The following is a 25,177-nucleotide window of genomic DNA, read 5'->3' as shown; positions in this document are numbered from 1 at the left end:
AAGGCATCTACACATGTATTTGAACATCTGAAAGCTGACTGTTTCATATATACAAAGGCAGCAGATTGGATCTTCTGTTCAATACTATTCATGGTTTTTCGGTAAATTACCTTCAATGATACCCTAAAATGTAGGAACTCTAACGTAGTTTATTCATGTGAATAATATCTTTCTACCAACTTTGTTTGGTTATTGTTATTTAGCGATGAGCAATCTCAAAAAAAAATTCCTGTGCACTTCAATTAATGTTGAAAACGCAGTTTTTAAGACTCCACAATTCACCAGTGAACATAAAAAGACAAAATGATAAGACTGTTTTGGGATTTTTTTTTTGAAAACCCTTTACACCCTTACATTAGTATCCATATTCTCCACACTGTTCTCTATACTTTTCCTGTGGTACTGGTAAGGAGAATTTGTTTTATTAACAATCAGGTGCTTCCAAAATCGGTGATTATTTCCTTTTTTCTCACGCCCTTAATTTAACTCTGATTCAAGGGTGATACTGTGAGAAGAAATTAAAAGCCCGACACTCTTTCTTTGGATTCAAGGATCTAAAATAATATATAGAAGCAAATTATACTGACACGAATTGTTGATTCTAATTTTCTACATGTAATTTTTTGAGCTTGAAAACCAGGCAGATCTTGAACTTGACTTGATAAATGCAACATCCTCTTCAAATATTGCATTACTAGTGTCATCTTCAAATGCTATTGAGTTTTTTGTTGCTTGTGAAAGGTGCCACCCATTTCATCCTCCAGTTTCCTTATTCAAAGAACAAAAAGACAGAAAAGTGACAAAATGCCTAGAAACAATTGTCCATGTTCTTATGGTTGTAAAGTTCTCTACTCAAGAAATTCGAGAGAAAAAGGGAAACATCACACACCCCTCCCATGCTACCAAAACTCATCAAAATCAATGCCTGCCTCTTGGGGCTGGACACTTGATGGGTCTAAGTTAAGTTGAACTCGCATTTCTGTTCGCAGAGAGGATCTTTTACTAATTTTTGAAAGACGTTTTGAGAAGACAAAACCATTAACATTGTACACCTTAGCATCAGGACGCAGGTTCTCCTTACTGTTTCCTATGCATTTCCTATGCATTTCCTATGCATTTCCTATGTTGCTAACAAGGATAATTTAGTTGGTGATCATTTCCTTTATTCTCATGACCTTAATATATATTCAGTAGTGATATTGTAAGGAGTAAATCAGATGCTGGTAGTTCTTAAGGGTTCAAGAGTTAAATTAAAAGTAATATCAAAAGCAGCTGGAAACAATAAGTATTGACGTACTTAAACATTGACATCCGCTGCTTTTGCTTTTGCATCTGAAGATATTCCTCCTCCTTTTCGTACTTCAGACGTTCTATCTCTCTCTCACGTTCATACACTTCATCAACCCTGCTTTTCTTTTCAGGAGGTTCATCATCCCTTCCACTTTCACTCCTATTTTCCATTTTTTCCTCCTCTCTACTAAGATTTCCACGTCTTTCTGACCCTTCTGGAGTTTTTTGTTGCTTGTGAAAGGTGCCACCCATTTCAATCTCCAGTTTCCTTATTCAAAGAACAAAAAGACAGAAAAGTGACAAAATGCCTAGAAACAATTGTCCATGTTCTTATGGTTGTAAAGTTCTCTACTCAAGAAATTCGAGAGAAAAAGGGAAACATCACACACCCCTCCCATGCTACCAAAACTCATCAAAATCAATGCCTGCCTCTTGGGGCTGGACACTTGATGGGTCTAAGTTAAGTTGAACTCGAATTTCTGTTCGCAGAGAGGATCTTTTACTAATTTTTGAAAGACGTTTTGAGAAGACAAAACCATTAACCTTGTACACCTTAGCATCAGGACGCAGGTTCTCCTTACTGTTTCCTATGCATTTCCTATGCATTTCCTATTCATTTCCTATGCATTTCCTATGCATTTCCTATGCATTTCCTATGTTGCTAACAAGGATAATTTAGTTGGTGATCATTTCCTATATTCTCATGACCTTAATATATATTCAGTAGTGATATTGTAAGGAGTAAATCAGATGCTAGTAGCTCTTAAGGGTTTAAGAGTTAAATTAAAAGTAATATCAAAAGCAGCTGGAAACAATAAGTATTGACGTACTTAAACATTGACATCCGCTGCTTTTGCTTTTGCATCTGAAGATATTCCTCCTCCTTTTCGTACTTCAGACGTTCCATCTCTCTCTCACGTTCATACGCTTCATCAACCCTGCTTTTCTTTTCAGGAGGTTCATCAGAAGACAGCTTGTGTTGTGTCATCTTGGGTGATGAGCCATGTGATGATGGATATGGTAAACTCTCACTTTTACCTGGAAATCGCCGAAATTCACTTTCATCAGGAGAGGTCCTTGCAGGCATTGCTTTCTTATTCACCTCATCTGATCTTCGTTCATCTTGAGTTCTGTCACTTGGTTTTTGAGTTTCTTTCTTCTCAAACGTTCTTGTTTCAGTATGACCTGAACTGCTGCTGCTGTGCATTCCCTATATGAAAATAGCAAAGTTTATTATTGTACACATCAATCTACATGTACAACTCTGAATTTGGTTCAACAAAAAAGATAGTTTGCAAATAAAACTCACCTGTTTCTCCTGCTCAAACAACATCTGTTGATAGAGCATCTGCTGTTCTGGTGGCATGTTTGAGAGCAGCTGGGCTTGAGCTGCTGAGTTATATGCCAAATAAAAGTGCAACATTTGCTGATGATACTGATACTTTCTCAACTGTTCAGCTGATAAGTGTTCTTGAGATCTGAAATTTAACTCTGTAGCAGAGTCCCTGATATCACGTCTTCCCCTCTCCTTCTCAGTCAAAAGCATCTTGTCTTTCGAAGAACCAAATGCAACAGGATCTTCTTTCACAATTACAATCTCTGAGTCCTCCTGACTACTGTCATCAGGTGCCCTCATCATTTTAAGGTGTGAACCAGCACCAGAAGCTAACTGTTGTGGGCTTTTCCCTTCTGGAGAGGGCTTGGTAGTACTTAGGGAACGTGGTATGGGTGACTTGGACACTGAATAAGGTGATGGCTCTCTAAGCACAGCTTTCAGTTTTTCTCTTGTTGAAGTATAGTGAACTTCTTGTTTCCTTCCACTTGATGCTTCCCCTTTTGCCTCTATCTTTTTCTTGGTAGTTCTTGTTCGCTAAAACATATGGAGCAACTTCAGAATACCCCGCAACTCATTTACATGTCATTGAATAAGAATAGCGTCTATTGTGTTATGCCTCGATCTTCGAAGCCTCCCGACACATGTAAGTGAGGCGGAAATGAGTTGCGGGGTATTCTGAAGTTTAGCCTTTACCTTACCTTTGCTGTAGACTTCTCTTCTTTTTCTTGCTCCTCTTCCTCTATTACAGCTTCGTCTTCACTTTCCACCCTTCTTCGTTTTCGTCCAATCTTCGCATGCCTGACTGTGTTGACAAAGTCTGACTTCAGTTTTTCTATTACAACCTTACAGTTATCCATTTTCTCCGAAACCAAGAGAACAGACTTTTTCGAACGAAGCGTACGAGTTGCTGGTTTATTTTCTAGGTCATCCGACATGCCACCGTTTGTAGCTGTCTTCCGCGAGCGAGTACAACGGCCGAGGTTACTCTTGACCGCCATGTTTTTGAACCATTTCCGGAGGGACCATGTAAGCTTTTACTTTTTGCAGGGGAGGGGCTGACCCAAAACTGTGAAGTATCTGATTTCCATGGAATTTTTGAAGTAAAAACATTCTACAGCCGACGAAACTTGCGGAAAATAGTCAAAATAGATTCAAAAACTCGTAAAAATATATTTTACATTGGGTTCTTCTGTCACCTACCTAGTTATTGGTTTTGCATTCCACTCTCTCCACCCTGACATCTTAGAGATGCTTATAGAAACAACCGCTGACTTTTTTCGGCTCTAATGTTTTCACGAAATTTCTGGTTCGTTCGAAGTAAAAGTTGTTTTGATGTTTTTCTCTTTTTCTCCTTTTGCAGGACGATCTATCATCAGCCGTTGGCTAATATGTGATCCCCACCGTCGCATGACGAAAAAAATCGTCGCTGGCCTTCGAACTAGCGCGAGAATAATGCCCAAAAGAGGAAAAGTCACTCGCAGTACAGAACAAACTCTACTTAAAAACAAACACGAGGCAGGAGTTATCGAATCAGCAATCTCCTTGACCAAAGACGGCCAGATCTCTGTGGGAGTGCTGGCAAAACCTGGTGCAAAGCAAAGTAACATCACAGGTATGAACTTTTATGAAAAACCAGACTACAGGAGTAGGGCTAAAAGCGCTAAGGTCTTCTTCCAAAACCAAACCCCCGAGGTGGGCTGGGTCGGTAGCAAAGCGGCCCCTCTTTGGATGGCACAGGGGTAGATCGACAAGTTCAAATTATTGATAAATTGTAAAAGAAAAGTGATATTCTCTTCTTTTTTAAACAAAAGATATTCCTTTCACGATGACTTCTCACCTCCAATAACAAGTTAGGTTCAGATAGCCATATTACTTACATCCTGTGTAGGAGGTAAAACTCTTGGATACTACATTTAATTCTTAGAAGCAGACGAATATTTCCTTATTCTTTAAAATTACCCAATACTAAGAGGTTGGCTAAGGGTTTACTGTATACAAAATTGATACGTGACGGGTGAATTGTTCACAAAAAGGTGGTGGAGTGAGATTTGAAGTATTTGTCACCACTGTAATACTAATTTCTTGTCTACTTGGCAGATATTTCTTCAGATGGGGTTGGGGTGCAGATTGCTGCTCCTGCAAGGGATGGTGAGGCAAATGAGGAGCTCGTACGATACCTAGCAGAGGTGCTAAATGTGAGGACAAGAACCATCTCTCTAGACAAGGGATCTAAGTCACGTAATAAGGTGGTTACAGTAGATTTAGCTGAGATTTCATTGGAACAAGTTAAGGAGGTGCTTTGTAGAGCGGCTTCACAGAATTAGCAGAGAAAAAGTCCCAAGACGCATGCCACAAAGACGCTAGCCCGTGACAGGGCCTTTTCAGCGGTCATGAGTTGATGAGATGGCACGAGAAAATTGGTAGAATGACTTAGTGTCCCCACTTTTTGGCTCTCCCCCTCAAATTCATTGCCTGGATGAGGCAAACATGATGCAGACAAAGATGGAAAAGGCATCTACACATGTATTTGAACATCTGAAAGCTGACTGTTTCATATATACAAAGGCAGCAGATTGGATCTTCTGTTCAATACTATTCATGGTTTTTTGGTAAATTACCTTCAATGATACCCTAAAATGTAGGAACTCTAACGTAGTTTATTCATGTGAATAAAATCCTTCTACCAACTTTGTTTGGTTATTGTTATTTAGCGATGAGCAATCTCAAAAAAAAATTCCTGTGCACTTCAATTAATGTTGAAAACGCAGTTTTTAAGACTCCACAATTCACCAGTGAACATAAAAAGACAAAATGATAAGACTGTTATGGGATTTTTTTTTGAAAACCCTTTACACCCTTACATTAGTATCCATATTCTCCACACTGTTCTCTATACTTTTCCTGTGGTACTGGTAAGGAGAATTTGTTTTATTAACAATCAGGTGCTTCCAAAATCAGTGATTATTTCCTTTTTTCTCATGCCCTTAGTTTAACTCTGATTCAAGGGTGATACTGTGAGGAGAAATTAAAAGCCTGACACTCTTTCTTTGGATTCAAGGATCTAAAATAATATATAGAAGCAAATTATACTGACACGAATTGTTGATTCTAATTTTCTACCAATTTTATTTATACATTTATCATGTTTTCACATGACACTATAATCCACTCAAAAACACTACTGTACAATTATGTTGGAAACATTGATTTACCAAAAATACCTATTATTACAAAAATAGCTTTCACCATTACTTAAATTTACCATTACCAAAGAGCACAAAGACTTTATTTTTTAAATTATTGCAAATGTAAGCGCTTCACAGAAGAGTATTGAAAAAGTAACACTAACCACTGAAAATTACCATGATGTACAAGTTCAGTACAAAAGTTACAATCTTTAAAAAATAACGTACCTACTTTTTTTCTCTTAAAGAAAAGTTTAAATGGTTACAAAGGCTGTGAAAGTGCTATTGAGATGTAAATCAAGTGGCGTGCATGTATAAAAATGCTGCAAAAGGTAAATTACCAATTTGAATGGATAGTACAATTACAGCTCTTAGAGCATGTGGTTAAGAAATTTGCAATTTAAATTCATGACTTTTGCATGACTTTGTCACTTGGAATCACACTATTTTAAAATTTGAATTTTGAGGCAAGTGGAAAATTCGCTGAAATTTTCACATCTGAAAAGAAAGAAAGAAAGAAAGGAAGAAAGAAAAGAGAAGAGAAAACATGAACATCAGAGAGCCACTGTTCTGTGTGTTAAGTCCACGTCAAAAGCATACTTTAGAAAGCATTTTTAAAAATAGGGAAATTTATCAAGTTTATGCAGTTATTACTGATATGTTTACATGGCAAACAGAAAAGGAACAAAACTAAGCATTGTAATAAAATTTGAAAAACTCAACTTATAACTGTACATAAATTTCTAGCTGTAGAGTTAACTAGAGTGATACTCTGCACAACTTGCTGATCCAACTTGATGGAACTCAGTGCCTATAAATCAAGAAGAAAACATGATAGATGTTAAAAATAATCTAAACATTATTGAACCAAAAAAGTTTCTTAAGTTAAGTTCTAAGTAAACAGTACTGGATGAGGTTGAGCATGATATCATGCAAAAACCAAGTTCAACAATTGTTTTTTACATATTTTTTAAATAACCTGCAGAAAAAAGACACTTCTCACTAAGTTTGCAGAAGTTTGAGAACACTGCATGCACAAGAGGCTTGAAAACCAGGCAGATCTTGAACTTGACTTGATAAATGCAACATCCTCTTCAAATATTGCATTACTAGTGTCATCTTCAAATGCTATTGTAAATTGGATAGTAAGTCTAATTTATAAAACTACAGGATACTGTACCTTTTTGTCATATAATGTTCCACGCCTCTGCTCATGTGTTGTGGAGATGACTGTATCATGGAGGGAGCTAAAACAAATTTCAAACAAAAAAGGGAAATTCATATACACCTTCATCAAATGGTGGACCTTATTTTTCTGTAGTGTCCTTGTCAATTCCAGTCTTAAGACAGAATGATTTACATCAATAGAATTTCCATTAAAAAATGAACCTGAGAAAGCTTATTTGCATGTGTATGAAAGAATGACTCTTAGGTTTTCCATACATGAAAGAGCTCTGAACACAATTCAAGTGAATATGAATATCTTGTGTTGAGACACTAACAGAGAAAAAGTAAAGAAAACCTGTGAGGAGATTAGGAGAAGGAAACCTGATGTGACTTATTTTCTCTCTAGTTGATCACTCAATCTTGCTACAAAACCTAGTTGTTTCCTTTAACTGTTCCAAAAAATTTAAAAAAATTTAAAAAACACACATGAGACATGTACAAACACTTCACCCTTTTACTCTCTGGAGTGAAAAAAAGGGAAGTTCTCCTCACCATATTAAAACATTTTTTAAGCATAAAGGTAATGAGAACAAAGAAAACTGTGGAGTATGGGGTGTAGTTTGATTTATCACCAACTTCTTAGAGCTGCAATTGTAAGAAATGTATGACACACATTAGGGAGTTTCATGTATTTAGATCCAGGGCATGACAGGTGTAATGTCTCACAGGGGTAGAGGGGGGAGAAGGGTATCATCGATTTTTATGTAGGCAAAGCAGGTGTTAACTCACCAAAGGTGAGACCATAGAAGCCCATGTGAAGAGCTTGATTTGGGTCATTTAATTCTGCTGCAAGCCTTTGTCTTCTCATAATCTCCTCCTCTGTGAGTACATCCATATGACCTGCCATTCTACTGATTGCTAGGTTGTTTGCAATTATGCTTGGGTGATTATGCAAAGAGTTGCTCTCCCCTTTAAAATCAGATGACCTGGAGCTAGCCTTTGGCGATATCTTTTGCTCACTTGATGTGCCACGATTTCTGACTCTGTCATCTTTGGAGGGAACTGATGAATGGCGAGCTTCCTTTTCAGTACTTTCTTTGAGTTTTTGCAGTCTTTCATGAGTATCTGTGGTTGACATACGAGCTTGGGAGCTGGAGTGAAGCGTGGGTGTAGAAGAACGATCCCTCTCTGCTACTTGATAGGGACTTCTTGTGTCACGCTCTCTACTTGATGACATCACAGCACTTGATTCCCCATTGCTGCTTATTGGCATGCTCATAACCATTCCTGGAGGAAGTGGGAGCTGTTGGCTGAGTAACATCTGATGAGCACTGTATGGTAACTGTCCTGTAAACCAATTATAACAAGAAAGTAACACCTGATTTATTTCATTTTGTTGTGATTAAATCACATCCATTGCAAAAAAAGTTATCTCATCACAGTACTTAAAATTTTATTAGGTAATTTTCACTGCACATTCACTTTCCCTTTGCAAAAACTTAAGAGTCTAAATATTAAATGGTGCTTCAAACTAACCTGCCGATGGGTCAAAGTTGAACTGTGACAAATATGCCTGAAACTGAGTTGGTGTAAAGTTTGTGGAGTGTGAGTTTGCACTCTCCCTTTTTTCATCTGAAGTGGGGGAGTTCTCTTTGTATCTTGCTACTGGTAAAGGTGACCTGGAAGGTCTTGGAGATCTTGGAGCCAAAAGGGATTGGGATTTGATAACCTGGCTACGGGGAGATCCATGGTCTGAGGAGGAGCCACTGCGAGAATTTTCTGCCTCAAAAGAATGGTTTATTTCCTTTGCTGTACTTGTTGATGGCTCCTGAAAGATGAAGAGTTAAAGGAAATAATTACAAATTCTGGGTGATATTTCCTTGGAATTCTTCAGTGGTGCCATTTACCTAAAATAGAAGAGAGAGTTTAATGGTTTAAACCATTAGAAACTACAAACAGTTAAAAATACCTAAAAACATAGCAACCGAATCAATTTTAAGGAAATATGATCAAACCTGAGAACGGTGTTTCACCATGTCCCTTCCACTTTCACTCCTATTTTCCATTTTTTCCTCCTCTCTACTAAGATTTCCACGTCTTTCTGACCCTTCTGGAGTTTTTTGTTGCTTATGAAAGGTGCCACCCATTTCATTCTCCAGTTTCCTTATTCAAAGAACAAAAAGACAGAAAAGTGACAAAATGCCTAGAAACAATTGTCCATGTTCTTATGGTTGTAAAGTTCTCTACTCAAGAAATTCAAGAGAAAAAGGGAAACATCACACACCCCTCCCAAGCTACCAAAACTCATCAAAATCAATGCCTGCCTCTTGGGGCTGGACACTTGATGAGTCTAAGTTAAGTTGAACTTGAATCTCTGTTCGCAGAGAGGATCTTTTACTAATTTTTTAAAGACGTTTTGAGAAGACAAAACCATTAACCTTGTACACCTTAGCATCAAGATGCATGTTCTCCTTACTGTTTCCTATGCATTTCCTATGTTGCTAACAAGGATAATTTAGTTGGTGATCATTTCCTTTATTCTCAGGACCTTAATATATATTCCGTAGTGATATTGTAAGGAGTAAATCAGATGCTAGTAGCTCTTAAGGGTTCAAGAGTTAAATTAAAAGTAATATCAAAAGCAGCTGGAAACAATAAGTATTGACGTACTTAAACATTGACATCCGCTGCTTTTGCTTTTGCATCTGAAGATATTCCTCCTCCTTTTCGTACTTCAGACGTTCCATCTCTCTCTCACGTTCATACGCTTCATCAACCCTGCTTTTCTTTTCAGGAGGTTCATCAGAAGACAGCTTGTGTTGTGTCATCTTGGGTGATGAGCCATGTGATGATGGATATGGTAAACTCTCACTTTTACCTGGAAATCGCCGAAATTCACTTTCATCAGGAGAGGTCCTTGCAGGCATTGCTTTCTTAATGCTCACCTCATCTGATCTTCGTTCATCCTGAGTTCTGTCACTTGGTTTTTGAGTTTCTTTCTTCTCAAACATTCTTGTTTCAGTATGACCTGAACTGCTGCTGCTGCGCATTCCCTATATGAAAATAGCAAAGTTTATTATTGTACACATCAATCTACATGTACAACACTGAATTTGGTTCAACAAAAAAGATAGTTTGCAAATAAAACTCACCTGTTTCTCCTGCTCAAACAACATCTGTTGATAGAGCATCTGCTGTTCTGGTGGCATGTTTGAGAGCAGCTGGGCTTGAGCTGCTGAGTTATATGCCAAATAAAAGTGCAACATTTGCTGATGATACTGATACTTTCTCAACTGTTCAGCTGATAAGTGTTCTTGAGATCTGAAATTTAACTCTGTAGCGGAGTCCCTGATATCACGTCTTCCCCTCTCCTTCTCAGTCAAAAGCATCTTGTCTTTCGAAGAACCAAATGCAACAGGGTCTTCTTTCACAATTACAATCTCTGAGTCCTCCTGACCACTGTCATCAGGTGCCCTCATCATTTTAAGGTGTGAACCAGCACCAGAAGCTAACTGTTGTGGGCTTTTCCCTTCTGGAGAGGGCTTGGTAGTACTTAGGGAACGTGGTATGGGTGACTTGGACACTGAATAAGGTGATGGCTCTCTAAGCACAGCTTCAGTTTTTCTTTCATTTTTCATTGGCTCATTCACTCCTGAAGCCTTCACTCCTACCATGATACAAGAGAAATTTTTACAGTAAGTGTTAGTAGTTTGATTGAACCCTTTAACTCCAGTAAGTGACCAAGAATGAAATTCTCCTTAAAATAACTAAACAATGTCAAGCAGACAGGACTATATTGGCAACCATCCCAGGGATTAGGAAGGTTTAACAGGCAAATGAGCCTATGGCCCCTATCATTGGAAAGTTATGGGCCATTTATAAAACGTTTGGGCCATTAGGGTAAATAAATGGGCCAGTAAAAATTTTAACAAAGGTTTATTGCTTGTGTATTACAGTCTATACCTATACATGAACAATCTGTTTCGTTCGTTTCACGGTCGTTTTCGCTCACAGTATCACGATTCTGCTCCGCTGTTGTGTTGAAAAATGTAGACAACGTTCTCTGCGAGCTGTCCAATCTCAAGATTTTTTTCGGGGGCATGAGGCTAATCGATGCAAGTACATTCAAAGCGACGAAAACGCTCGAACTCTGCTCGAAAACGAAAGCACATGGAACTCCGAGCAATAGCCTCGTTTGCATGCAAAGTCCGAGTTCAGGATCTGGGAACAAGAATGAAGCGAGCGTGATCAAACGAGCTAAGGCACCGTAGTTTTTCGCTTGTTTATGTCTCACCAAAGTGAAACTTTTACAAATTAAAATCCTTTTCACAAAATAGTTTATATTTCACTAGCTTTGTGCGGTCAGGGCGCATCACAGGCCCGGTAAGTATTTTTATAATGGGACATTTCGTAGCTTTATGCGCCATACGCGCATGGCGCACGGCCTTCCTAATCCCTGCCATCCATCTCGTGAGATGGAAATGGAAATCCTGGGCTGCTCAAGAAGTCAGGATCCCCCTCACAGCCTTACCGATGTGGTCAAAAGGAAAGCAGAGCAGTATGTTTGGCACTAGCTTCACTACAGAAGTTTGCCGGCTAGTTGACTAAAAGCACAACTAACCGCCTCAAAGGGGCTCCACTCCTAGATTATATGTCAGGGTTTACTCCCTTAGGTGGTTTTTTGACCTATACTAACGAGGTCTGCCTCCCTGCTGTGGAGCTGATATTAATTCACCCATAATTGGGATCCACAGCTGGAACTTGTGCTCTGGCTCAGAGCACTCCTGGCAGCAACAGTGGCTAAGAGGCAGCTCCATGCTTACCCAAATCAGGGCTCCACTACTGGATGTAGTTAAAAGTAATACCCAAGCAGATAAGGAATGAGAATAAAGAAAAACACATGTTAGGGGATTATTCATTGATTCAATACCAAATTCTCCAAACTAACACCATAAGAATTATTTGACAGACAGTAAGGAGAATTACTGATGAGATCTTAGGAGTGAAGGAGTTAAAACTGCAAACAGACTGAAATTAATATGGCGGAGTAAGGAAATCAAACCTGGTCGAATGCTGGGGTGGGATGAGGTGGAACCCTGTGTTTTTATTCCTGGGCCAATGATTGGGAGGACAGTCTGAGGGAGTCCAGAATGGATGGCAGGTCCTGGACTTCTCTTCATTGCCACTGGTGACACTTCTCCAATAGGAATAGGGACTTGCAAAGTTTGAAGTTGTTTAGCTTTGTTTTCTGGTTGTGGCAGCTCGGATGATACATCGCGTGGACTAGATTGAGATCTGGGAGAAGTACTTGTATAGGTGACTGTAAACATGAAAAATAGATAGTCAAAGACTGCATGTGGCAAGTGAAAGTCTCTTCAATCACCAGTGATTCTGATCAAAGGTCTAAATGACAAACATTTCAGTGGCGTAAGCAAAGGAATTCAATATTCTACATCACTGTGTGACTAACCATCCCTGCAAAGTTCTTGAAATACAGGTACATTAAAGAATTCCCCATGTGAGAGCAATATACAATGATGCAAGCAGGGCTACAAAATTTTATGCCCATGCATAATTCCCAACAAGAAGTAAAATGCCTCTTAACTCAAAAGGAACAAGAAAATAGTGGGCTGTATTCTCAATCTTGAACCAAATATTGGTCTTTGTGGCCCTTCAATTGAGTGTTAGGGCTACACACTCTGAAATGCTCTCACTATCTGTCTCCCTCTGTGCAATACATATCCAAAATATTTTTTTCCCCTTAGTAAACTAATTAACAACATATCTTCAGTATAAACCATGTAAATCAAATGAATTAAGAAAGGGGGAACCTTTACAATTATCTGTAAAGTACCTGATGTAACAGAAGAAGCAGCAGTAGACGTCTTGTAATCTGATGCTTTCCCATGACTAGAAGCTGAACCCCCATCTGAAGCTCTGGGGTATGGATGAGCCACACCCACAGGGAGGGATGGGCCAAGTGAGCTACCACCCCTGGAGATTAAGGTAGGATGTGTTCTAGTCAGAGCTCTAGCTGCTGTCTTGTAAGACTTCTCCTGATCCTCCATTCCCTGACTGGGAAGGGGACTTTTACTGCTGCTACCCATTTCACTTAATCCAAAACCTCCCTTGGTTTCTGTGATTGTTTTGCTGTGTTCCACTGAAGATGAAGTGAATGTGTTGCTGGGGTCAGATTGTGGGCAGACAGATGGAATGAATTCTTGTTTAATTCCCTTTGATGTCTCTGAAGGCTGAAACTCATGCTTAACTATGACAGGTTGAAAGGGGCTTGATGAATTTTTCCTTTCTCCCCCAGCAGAGTGCACTTTGGTACTAATGATTGGAAATGATGTACCAGGAGAGAGTGTATTAGAATCAAATCCTGGTCTTGATGAAGATAAATGCATTGCCACATTCCCAGTGAGTGGTGGAATAGGCCTGGGACTTTTTGTAGAAACCCTAGCCTTGTCAGGAAGGTTCACATTCCGACTAAATGCTTCTGGACTTGGACTATGAGTTCTGGTATAACCAGTAGAAACGGACAAGTTTTTGGTTACTTTTCCCTCACTTTTACTCTCTTCCTCAGCTGATGATTTTGCATTCAAGACTGTCCTAAAACCCTCACCTGATGCAGGATCATTCTGTTTTTGAGCAACTTCCACCATAGCTCCATTACGAACAAGTTCTGGATATCTAATTGGAGCCAGAGTACCTTTGGAGTCAATTTTTGCCTTCTGATCTATATCAGATGTCTTAATGCACTTATCATAATTTTCATCACCATAGTTTCTGCACTCAAAAAATTTAAATCGTGCAGATGGAGCATCGCTGTTCATGAGAGGTGGTTCAACAGCACTTCGGGAAATGCTCTTAGAAACAAGTGCTTCCATGGAGATATTTCCAGCAGAAGTTTTCGCGCCTTTGTCATCTAGCACTGTTTGAGTTGTTTCAGCATTTTGATGAAAAGGCACGTAAGTCTGTGCAGATAACTTCTCAGAAACACCAGTTTGTGAGGGCCATAACTCACTCTTTCTTTCAAATTGAGATAACAACTTTCCACTATAATTTTTGTTCCTTTTCTCTTCAGCAGAAATGTCCTCCGCCTTGATGCTAAAGTACAAGTTTGTTTCAGGCTTTGTTCTAGGCACATCAGAAGCTACAAAACTCTTGTTGGAGGTTACCTCTGTCTTTTGGGCCTGGTTTGACAAGTTATCTTTTGTAGAAAAAGACAGTCCAGGATTTGTTTGGTCTGAATTTGAGGCAGAGCAGGACAGATTTGGTACATCTTTGCTTGTGTATTCAGAATCTAAAGAAAATAGACACAAAGCCTCTTCAATTTTTATCCACCCGCTAATTTTTCCTGAACTTTGCTAAAAGTATACTTAATTCTCTAGACTAGGGCCCTTGGGTTTGTTTAAAAGGTGCAGGAACTTTTCTCCTTTTACTTAAATGAGAGGCAGTCTTAATACATTGTGGCAGGAAGAAACCTGCTGTTAACTTCAAAATAAGACAAAAATTGGCTAGCACTCTGAAGACTGCAAAAAAAAAGAAGAAACCTTAAGCTCCTTGAAACAGAATTCCATAGACAAACACTAAGTTATTATGCAATGCATTTGTGTGAGCTTTTAAGTGGAGGCCACTGTTTTCCTACATTTACAATGTTCAAGCCACATACCTTGGCCAGGATCAATGTCTTCTTCAGTCTCACTGATGTCCTCAACTTCAATGCCTAACTGATTAATTAGCCCAACTCCTTTGTCAACAGCCTGCCGCAGATCCACTGGCTGCACACCAGGAATGCTAAGCTGGTTGCTTGACTGTTTGCCATCAAAACTGCCTTCCACAAGAACTTTCTCCATGTCTTCCACTTGACTTATGCTGATCCTCTCTTCCTGGTTCAGGGATTTACTGCCACTATTTGCCACACTAAACCCACTGTCTATCACAGTCTCCCATACTTCTTGGCTAGCCTGTGGAGTATTGGATTTCATGGTATCTTTTCCACACCCTTGCATTTCATCTGTGGTTGCTGCACACATAGGTGTTGCGATCAAGCCAACAGAAGAGTTGGAAGCATCCTTAGACATCATTGTCTCCTCTTTCTTCAAATTCTTAATGATACCTTTCTGCTCTTCTACAACGGGCTTGAAGCTATTTTCTTGTTTGACATGGTCAACTTTCTCTTGGATATCATTCTCTAATCTGATGTCATGTTCGCAAGCCTGTTGACATTTATCAGAACTCTCCACAAATGATACAGTAGAATCTTTCTCAACAGCATCTTCTTCAGTGGAAGGAACAGGTGATTTTGACATCTTAGTCTCCTTTATGGCTGTAGCATCAGTAGATGTTTCTATAATTTCCTTTTTCTTGCTAGCTGATCCTCTAGAGGACTCGTTCTTCTTCTCATTCATGGAAGCAATAGCAGCTGCTAGGGATGGTGACACGCTCCGTGCCCTGGCACTGACACGAGATGTTCTTCCCTTAAAGCTTGTTTTTGTATCAGGCTCTTTGAACTCTTCCACAGGAGAAGGACTGGTGCTAGCAGATCTATCATCTGATTGGTTGGACTAACGTAAAAAAAAATAGGCATACCATAATTGAAAATATCATGTATGAGTAGAGGCCAAGAAAAAGACAGATACATACATGTAACATATAACATTATATCACTCAAAGTCCTAACACTGTATGAAATCCTATCAACTTGTAAATCTGGGACGTGTGTTCATGTTGGCACTACCAAACATAAACTACCATAAAGATTTTAGATATATGAAAAATTCACATATTTGCACTGCGGTGGAAAGATGAAATTAGAAGATCCTCGCAGCTAAGAACACTACTGAAACTAGTAGTTGTAAGTATGTGAATTTTTCATATATCTAAAATCTTCATTCACTCGGATGTTTATTTGTACCCAATTCATTGACCAGCTCCCAGTTGGCTTGTTAGCTCAATTGGTAGAGCGCTGCACCGGTATCGCAGAGGTCATGGGTTCAAATCCCGTACGGGCCTGAAATTTTTTTCAGGTCCTACTTACCACTACTAGTTTCAGTAGTGTTCTTAGCTGCGAGGATCTTCTAATTTCATAAACTACCATAGTTGAAAAATTATCTGGTTTGTGTAAACATAATATTAATTTATCTGTAAATGTACTCACCTCCTCTAGGTGAGCATGCGCCTGATGATAGCGTAAACCATTAATGTGCTTGTACTTTTTGTCACACCCTGGCTCAGGACATTCAATCAATGTTGGAGATGGCTGAGGAGACACTGTCGTTTTCATTGTGCAGCTTCGTTTTCCAGGCCGTGATGTGCCATCATCATCATCATCTATATTTTTGACCGTCTTTTTCCAAGACCCTTAAACCCTTGGGACTTTGGTGGGGGACAGCCTGAAACACCTCTCTTTCGACCACGAAGTTTGTGCTTCAGTGGGGTGACTGCAAATGAACAGTTTACATTTGAGACATGAAGGATGAAATGTATGAACAAATAAACAAATGAATGATAAAGCACAGCACTTTGGGGAAGGAAAGAAATAATCAAAAAAAAAGATGTGGATACAATGCTTTGACAAAACAGGTCACCAATTGAAAGCTACTCCACTTTCTTCATTCCACTTTTGAAGAGACAACCAATTCTTTATGCCTACCATGGTATCAAATTCAAAACTGATATAATTTACCTTCTTTATTCACACTTCCTGCTGATGACGATAGAGAACTGCCTTTCTGTCTCCTTTTACCCTTTCCACCTTTCCCACCCATTTTCATTTCATTTTCACCCCCTTCTACAGCAGGAAATCTGTGGATGTACAGATAACAAAACAAATGTACATAAGTGACATGTCAAGTCCATGTCTACAGGTAATTGGTGTTCAAATAACATTTTTAAAATGTTTATTTATAGACCATGAACAAGAGTAAGTTCTTGGGACCCATACAATATTTCTGTTTCATTTCTAAAGGACAATATCATATTGTAAATTACAATTGTAAAAATGTTAAAGAAAGGGAAATACTGTCATGAAGTTCAAAACCACAATTGCACTTATTCTATTTATTTAGTTTCCAAAGTTTTATTGTACATTAACTTCTCTTTATTAAATCACAAAACAGCAAGTTCATCTGTACTTGATTTTAAAATTTACAATGAACATGAATTTCAGATATTGTAGCCACTTGACCAAACCACTTGGCTACTTCAGGGTGTGAAATTGCACCTAATACAGGCGCCAATGCGACTAAATTTTTCACTTTGGTGACCAAATCCTAAAAATTAGTCGCCAAATTGGCAACTAGAATGGTTTATCATAACCTTACCAAGAGATAGAGTGAATTAAAAAGATTTGCATTGGCTACCACTTTGAAGAATTTAGGAGCCAAGTGGCTATCAGAAAAAAAAATTAATTTCATGCCCTGTACTTTGAGGTAGTAATCATGTGGATTGTTTAAAAATGCAAACCTTGGGCTAGCCCATGCATGACGAGAACAGTCCATCAGGGAACCACAATAAAACTTGTCTCTCCACTTGATGTTTACAACCAGTACTCCTGAAATTCAGACAAAAATGATTCATTTTGGCAATAGCCCTGCAGACATAATTCAATGTTCTTCGTCAAAAAACTGATATTCCCCATATGCAGTACAAGGTTGAGTTTGAATTATTGACCAGCTCTATGCCTTATTTTCTTAAGAAACACAATGTGGTGTTTGTAGTCCACTTCACAAAGGAATTACACTCAGAGTAACAATATTGAACAACACTCACCACCAATTTCATGGCAGACTATTCCATGAAGGGTCACAGGGGCACCAGGTGGTGCAGGAGTAGTGTTGTTTTCATCACCTTGACACAAGGAATTGGGAAGCTTTTCTAACAGATCTGCCAATGGAATGTTGCCATCTAAACCTGCCATGAATCCTTGAAGTCCACTGTGAAGAGCCTTCAAAATCAGTGAACATAAAATAGAATATCAATTATCATTGATCAGTAAGTCCATGCACGAGGATCGACCTTCCCAGTTTCTCAACCTTGAAACTTGCAAGGTCTTATTGTTAATTCTCCCTCTAACTGCTACACATTTCCTTGAAAATTAGTTACAAGAATTTGGTGTCAGATCAAGGTAACAACTTCTACCCGATAAGTTTGAGTATTCTCATTACCTCCTTCCTGGTTGTTGTATGGATATTATAGGGAGAAGTTACGTGTTAATCATTTCTGGGGGTTTGAGAGACAAGGGGAGAAAAACACCAGTAAGAATGACGTGCATATTTCAAGTTGAATGTCTACTAAAACAATGAACAGAGAGCATAAATCAACACAATATCCAATAAGTGGAGGAAAAGTTGGCTCACAAACAAGAGCCTTTGCAAGATAAGTGCACTGTGCACTGCACCGATTTACTAACATAGGAAATTAGTGGTACAGTGTGATGATTAAATGTACACACATACCTTAAAAGCATGATAAAGAAGAAGAAATATAAACCAAAAAAACAAAACAAAACAAGAGAAGAAACAATATTTTAACTTGCACCTAACTTAGTGTTGCAATGTACAAATAATGTCTAAATTCAAATCCTGTAAAGTATATATTTTTTCAGGCCACTCAGTTTCAGGAATTATATCTTTGATTGCAGCTCACTTACTTTTATAATTTCTCTTATTTGTACTAGAATAACAAATGCTTTGTACAATACCTCTTGATCATCTGGTGGTTCCTGTTTGATTTTCATTTGTTTTACATTCTTATCATTTCCATTTAATGAAATGTCATCATCATCATCCTCATTTTTACTTTCTTCTTCATCCTCTTCATCCTCATCATCGTCTCCTTCATCCTCATCATCTTCATCATCATCCTCATCATCATCATCTGCATCATCATCGTCATCATCATCATCACTTCCGTTATCTTCCCCATTGCCATCTGCTCCTGAATTACCACCATTGCTTGAGCTGTTCTCGTAATCCCTGTTTTTGGAGATCTTCCTTCTCCGATTCCTCCCACCATTTTGAGACTTTGGATTGTACTCTTTATTCTCACTCTTCCTTCGTCCACGACTGACAGCTCTTCCTTGCTTCATTGTGTTATTAGTAGTAACACATTCCTGGTTATTTTCAGGAGTTTCCTCCCGGTGAGCTGCTTTTCCATTTTCTTTTAAAGGAAGAGCAGGAACAGCAGGAACAGCAGGCACAGCAGGCACAGCAGGCACAGCAGGCACACCAGGCACACCAGAAGACTTGATCTCCTCACTGGACCCGTTATCTTTCCTTCCCTCCATTTCTAAACATGAATTTTGATCCTCTGTTTGCTGCAAGACACACCTAACTTGGTCATTTTTTAGATCAGGCACTTCCTTAGTGAAGTCATCACCAGATGGAGTTTTTCCATCCTGCATCAGCTCCAACTCTTTAGCTTGAGGAGCACAAGATGTTAAACTGACTGAAACAGTCATCCCTTAGACACTGACACTAACAGCTGGCTTCCATGAGTTCAGCCTCACACATTCAAGGTTAATGAATCTAAAGAGTAAGAAAGACAAAAATACAAAATTTTTTTTTGAGTAAAAAAGAAATGTTTCTTAATAACAGTTTTTTTTACAAGGTTGTGGAATTTTAAAATTCTACACACCTTCTGTCAAGTGTATGTTGCAATTTGGGATGTGAAATTACACCTGTAGTCACATTGTAACAGCAAAATTTGCTGTTAGTTACTCATTACATGGTCCTTTCTATGGGAAAATATAACTTAAAAAAAGATGGGGTAAATATTGCCTATTACATTCTACTCTCTAAGTTTTGCAACACTTGAGGAGAATAATATTATTTTTTTACTATCAATATTCCAGTGATAAAGAGAAATCTTAATACACATGCTTTACTTTTGTTGGGTGTTTTTTCAACAAAATTAAACTGTGAAGTGTAAGTTCAAAAATCAGTACTACATATAAATAACATCACCTTTTGCAAAGAAATTAATGCAAGATTCAAAAGCAGTCCTTAGCAAATCCTAATTTGTGATTTTTTAGAAGATAATTACATGAGAAATTATATTTTTTTTAAAGACATCCATATAAACAATCTCCTTATGTAATGTTCTATCAAAAGTCAAGTTACATGATATAGCATATTGCCCGATTACATAATGTAGTGTTATGCCTTATTTCTAGCAAGGCAGGCTAAAGAAATTTTCAAACTGTTTAAGCAAATCTTTCACCTATTGAATTTTTAAGAATTCCAAGCAGTTTTAAGCAGTAATAGGAGGTACTACAGAAGGTAAATTTTACAGCTTATTGTCTGAAAAGGAGAACACTGATAATGGTTTTCAACTTGATACAATATTTTGAAATTCCAGAGTAACAAACATGTACAAATACATGCACATATAAAAACAAATTTGCACAAAATTCTTCCAAGCTAAACTCACTAACCATGAACAATGACATACAATGGAGCTTTGAAAAGAATCAAAAATAGTTTGTCAATTAGATCACAAAGTTTAAATGAAAGATATTTCATTTTAAAACATTTTTAAAGAATGTTTTAAATCACAGTCTTGAATAGTCCTTAATGAGGTTACACAACCAGGTAAACACAGATATAGCTTTTCTGTCTACAGACGAACAAGAGCATAATTTGTAGATATGGAATACCCTGGTTACAGGTCATTGAGTAATAATCTATAAAATTTTTCACCGAGCAGTAATCTATGAATTTGTTCATCATGAAGTGAGTGTCATTAAGTGCAACATGCATTGCCATTTTAGAGAGAAAAGTACAGATTAATTAGGAAATTTATAACAGTTGGTAAGTGGCTGCGGTATGTCTCTCACTTTGATGATCAATATCATCTATAGTATTAAGGGAAAAAGTTGCTGACAGGTTTTCAAGTGTAATCATGTTCATTATTAAATAAAAAGATGATTCACGAACAAAATTTTCAGATCAAAGCTTCTATAAACAAAATCTCTACGGTAGAGTATACGTCACCTAGCAACATATACACTTGCTGTCACTGAGAAACCCATATTAAACATGACTGAGTGATGTTGTCTGCTAAAAACATAATACTTCAAGCGAAACTGGTTAAAAAAAAACCTCTTTGTTTAACTCAGTCTCTTTGGCAACAAGAAACACCATCAATATCACAGCTTCTTTAAAGCATTTTACATAACTATAATGCAATGAAAAAAAAAATTGAAAACAAAAACATATTTTTGCAAATGAATTAAACTGTTTGTCAGATCCTAATCTATTTACAAATGAAAAGTTAAAGCTTCATACCTGTTTCTAAAGAACATGAATACTTCAAATATATCGTTCTCTGTTATTGATATAGTGCTAACATACAAGTATTGGCAATATCAGAAAGACGGGGGAAAATGTTAACTGTAAATCATATCAATTATATTGATATTTAAAATCATAAAATGCTACTTAATGAAAGTTTGGAATTGGAAAGATCTAGTGCACTGTAAAATATTGGCACTCCAATACACCAATTTCATTTCTGCACAAGGCATTTGACATTTCTTTTTTCTTTGAAAATATACCTGGGAAAGATTTCTACAAATATGAAGACTCACAATTGATAAATACGAATTTTCTCAACCGGTGTGCTTTAAGGTCAAAGTAAGGTCAAACCGTCATTCAAAAGATCAAGATATCACTTCTCCAAACTGTCTGCCATACATTACTAACAATTCTGACTCAGAGAAACTGATGTTAAACAGAAAACATCTCCTTAACTGATGTTTTTTTTTTTCTTTATCTCAACATTCTGCTTAACAAAGTATTTATATTGAAGGTTGAAGGGAGAACTAACATGTGATTACAGGTTCCTTGTGGAAGTGAAAGCATTGATAAAGGTGAGATTTTGGTCAATCACAAGCAACACAAAATCCAACACTCAAATAAAGACACCTTAGAGAAATCAAAATACTTAAATTGACATTCTACATGTACTGGATGTGATATATTTTAATGTCAATGCAGCCACATGTTACCGGTAGGTATAATCCACACATAATACATACCTTTTACTAAAATTAGGAAAAAATTCAAGATCAATAGGTTTTGAATACTCTACAATTTGGATTTATGTTCACAATACAAAGCTTAATGTGGCAAATGAAGCAAAAATGTCGTGATCTTTTTTCTTTATTTTTTTTTGGGGGGCTCAATCAGTTTAGTTATTTTTGTCAAGAAAACATGTTGTTTTAAATATTTATCAAAGTAAATGCAAATTTGTTGCAGTTCACTTCACAAATACACTTGTGCAAGCCATGCTCCATTTCACAATCAAGAGCCATCAATCTTTTGTTCTACTTCTCCAAAGTTGGCAGACTGTTAAATAAGTTTTTGTTTTTAGCAAGTGCATCATAAACTATAAAACCATTAACATGTGCGACATTACTCAAAGGTTGCATGGCATTATTTAAGAGAGCTTTTTCTAAAGCTGAAGTTTTGGGTTTAAAAACAATTTAGCGTTACAATACAAAAGCTCTCAAGAACAATTGGACAATGGTTATTTCTTGAAGAGACAAAGGGAGTGATTTCATTGGTTAACTGGTTTTTCACCAACTGTTCACATAAATGAAGGGCAACAAAGTCAAATCAACCACTGTGGTTTAGAACAGAGGACTAAAGTTACAAAAGATTTACCTAAGCGTCCAACTGGAGGGACAATACCGCACAATGATTTAAAACGCTTCATGAAAACTCAAAAGCTAATAAATTCCTCTTAAATTTTCTTCCTTGTTTTCAAAGCGTAACCGGCAAATATAGAACCGTCAGAAATATAAAAAAATCGAGATCATTCCTCGTGACTTAAATAGATTATCTTCGACAAGGTATGCTCAATTCAAATTAGCAAGATAAACTAAAATTAGGCAAAAGTGGCTTTAAATATTCCAAACGAACACCGTAAAAATTCCTGCAACGAATGGGCGGTCGTCGCCAGAATCGAGAGGCAAATATCATCTTACAAATATTAAATCCTTTAATTAATCGATTGAAGTAGTATTTTGAACATACCAAACACGTTTTATAGCAAGCAAAGCATTAATGGGACCCTGTGACGTGGATGAAGAGTTTTAAAAGGATTTGCATTTATCGAAAGGTCTGCTTACGTAAGTTCTTACCCGAAAGATCCTGGAGTTTAGAAAACAACATGTTATGCAGATTTCCGCCTGAGAGAAGAGGGCTTTGTGAGGGAGTAGCAAAATCCAAAATAAAAATGGATAACTTTTACTTTAAGTTTCTCAAACCAGACGATCCGAAAATCTCGTAAATTTGGTTTCCTGTGAACTCAACAAATGTATCAAACTATCCCAAGTTTACATCTAAACAAAATATCAACACATTTCAAATAACTTGATCACTTATCAAATTCATCACTTGTCGGCAAATTTAAAAAAAGTAGTTCATTCTGTGAATAGCCACAAATTACTGCGCTGTATAAAATGCTTTTAACTAAATCACGAAATTCTCGCTTGCATTCACGATAGAAATTACTTTTTAAAACCCTTTTCAGCCATTTTGGCCACGCTCAAGTTACAAAAGGCAACTTAAAATACTAAATAAAAATGGACAAACATCTGATCTTACCTGTCAACCGAAAAGCATTGCAGCCATTTCACTCAGAGGTTAAACTTTCGCAAGCGGTATAATCTTTAAAAATCACAAAAACATAATTTTAAGCCAAGCGACTAACATTAAATTGAGCGACGAGTGCTTGGCGTTTGAAATGTAAATCGTTTAAGAGGAATCATACAATACCAATTCCGATGAGATGCTACGACCACGAAACAGTTTTTTATGCACGTAGCGTTGGTTTTGCTTGGGTGATAAGCAATATACAAATCTTTCACCGAATGTGACAAAATTAGAAATTCAAATCGCGCAGCTATGTTTGTTAATCATAACATTACATATTCTTCGATCACTCATGTAAAATTACTAGTTTTGGCTTTCAGACAGAACGAGATGCGTTCATAAAATGTTCAACATGTTTAAATGACTTTATAGAATCATTCATCAAAAGACTTCCGACAGAAAGTGAGAATTTCCTGAGGTCTTCTGGATTTTACAATTCACGCCATACACTTTCATAGATGCTTGAAATACCAATTGGTTCAAGACGAAGATAATAAAAAACTATAAAACGCAGTGCAAACCTCGTCAAACTTCGATCTGTTGATTCCAACAACTCGTCCTACTCGATACAGTCCCGTTCGCAGTAATTGATCCGTTTTTCGCCTCAAACTTGAAGATTTTACAGCAGTTAAAACCGGACGACTGAAAAACATGCGAGCTTCAAAAGGGTCGGGCGGGATCTGAGCCGCACTGTCCGACCAATCAGCAACAAAACTGACCAATCAGACAGGCCCATTATCTTGTCACGCTTGACACGGAATGTCATACTGCACCTTCGTAGGTCAGCGACCTGAATATATTTTTTATTTTCACTCGTGAAGAGAAATGTGTTTTTTTCGTTTTCGCCTTAAATTTTTATCGTTTTTCGATCACAGCATCCCTTCCATTATGTAGCACTTAGAGATTCTCAGAATCACTTAATCGACAGCAGTAAAAACAAAATTCAAGCAAAAACAGGAAGGACGCTGTGAAAACTGCTTTGAACTTTTGACGACAATACACTTTCGAATCTCGCCAAACGAGCGCTTAACCCCATAACAAAACAAAAGAAGACGCACAGAAACAGATCAATTTTGTTTCTTCTGCGGTGTCCCAGTAATATTTTGCACGTATTTGCGGGTAAAAATTAAATTATTCTCCACGCCATGGTGACAAAACAACACTCTTAGGGGTGTGATGCGTTGTTTAAAATACACTAGGGAGCCTTGCCTTGGAGCAGTGCCAGCCAAAATACTATTGTATTTAGGCATCCGACTGGATCTAAGTCTGAGTTATTTCACTGCCAATCAATACAAAGCACATCGGCCTTCTAGAATGGCGCCCTTGAACTGCCATTTTTCGAAAGCGAATATTCCCTTCTAACCACTTTGAAACTAATTAGCCGTTATCGCTCAATTCACCTGGGCTTGAGCTTAAATTTACAAAGCAAGCAGACAGCGAACACAATAGGTCTAAATTTATCAGAATCAATTTCATGTCGATTTCTAATAAACATGTATACATTTTCGTCACGAAAAGTAATAAAAAAGAAA

General features: G+C 37.6%; 3 protein-coding genes across 3 annotated transcripts; 1 reads left to right on the top strand and 2 right to left on the bottom strand.

The window, feature by feature from the left end:
- Nucleotides 1-158: 158 nt before the first annotated feature.
- LOC131775279 (trichohyalin-like) lies at nt 159-3,740 on the bottom strand. Its single transcript, XM_059091368.2, has 5 exons — nt 3,325-3,740; nt 2,600-3,160; nt 2,121-2,500; nt 1,298-1,558; nt 159-768 (listed from the first exon to the last, which is right to left on the bottom strand). Exons 1-5 carry the CDS (start codon nt 3,622-3,624, stop codon nt 714-716), a joined length of 1,557 nt encoding a protein of 518 aa, XP_058947351.2. The 5' UTR covers nt 3,625-3,740; the 3' UTR covers nt 159-713.
- Nucleotides 3,741-3,912: 172 nt separating this feature from the next.
- LOC131775283 (UPF0235 protein C15orf40 homolog) lies at nt 3,913-5,314 on the top strand. The gene is given in 3 exon segments (XM_059091373.2): nt 3,913-3,968; nt 3,970-4,238; nt 4,724-5,314. Coding segments are annotated over 3 exon segments (552 nt in total). The 3' UTR covers nt 4,951-5,314.
- Nucleotides 5,315-5,725: 411 nt separating this feature from the next.
- On the bottom strand, nt 5,726-24,311 carry LOC131775282 (uncharacterized). Its single transcript, XM_059091372.2, is given in 17 exon segments — nt 5,726-6,622; nt 6,992-7,058; nt 7,768-8,325; nt 8,515-8,806; nt 8,994-9,141; nt 9,649-10,031; nt 10,131-10,645; nt 12,041-12,298; nt 12,833-14,284; nt 14,654-15,548; nt 16,142-16,326; nt 16,329-16,424; nt 16,670-16,788; nt 17,449-17,536; nt 17,755-17,929; nt 18,686-19,511; nt 24,167-24,311. Coding segments are annotated over 16 exon segments (5,997 nt in total). The 5' UTR covers nt 19,445-19,511; nt 24,167-24,311; the 3' UTR covers nt 5,726-6,615.
- Between the last annotated feature and the right edge of the window lie 866 nt (nt 24,312-25,177).

The sequence above is a fragment of the Pocillopora verrucosa genome, chromosome 4 (genome assembly GCF_036669915.1).
Source record: "Pocillopora verrucosa isolate sample1 chromosome 4, ASM3666991v2, whole genome shotgun sequence".
NCBI classification, from domain to species: domain Eukaryota; kingdom Metazoa; phylum Cnidaria; class Anthozoa; order Scleractinia; family Pocilloporidae; genus Pocillopora; species Pocillopora verrucosa.
This window is presented reverse-complemented; position numbering and strand designations above follow the sequence as displayed.

What these genes read in the sequence shown, in the direction of transcription:
- LOC131775279 (XM_059091368.2), bottom strand. Translation starts at nt 3,624, where the DNA reads ATGGCGGTCAAGAGTAACCTCGGCCGTTGTACTCGCTCGCGGAAGACA. An exon ending in CAGCGGATGTCAATGTTTAA is followed by an intron (nt 1,559 to 2,120) that starts GTACGTCAATAC and finishes TCTTTGAATAAG; the next exon opens with GAAACTGGAGATTGAAATGG. An exon ending in CAGCGGATGTCAATGTTTAA is followed by an intron (nt 769 to 1,297) that starts GTACGTCAATAC and finishes TCTTTGAATAAG; the next exon opens with GAAACTGGAGGATGAAATGG.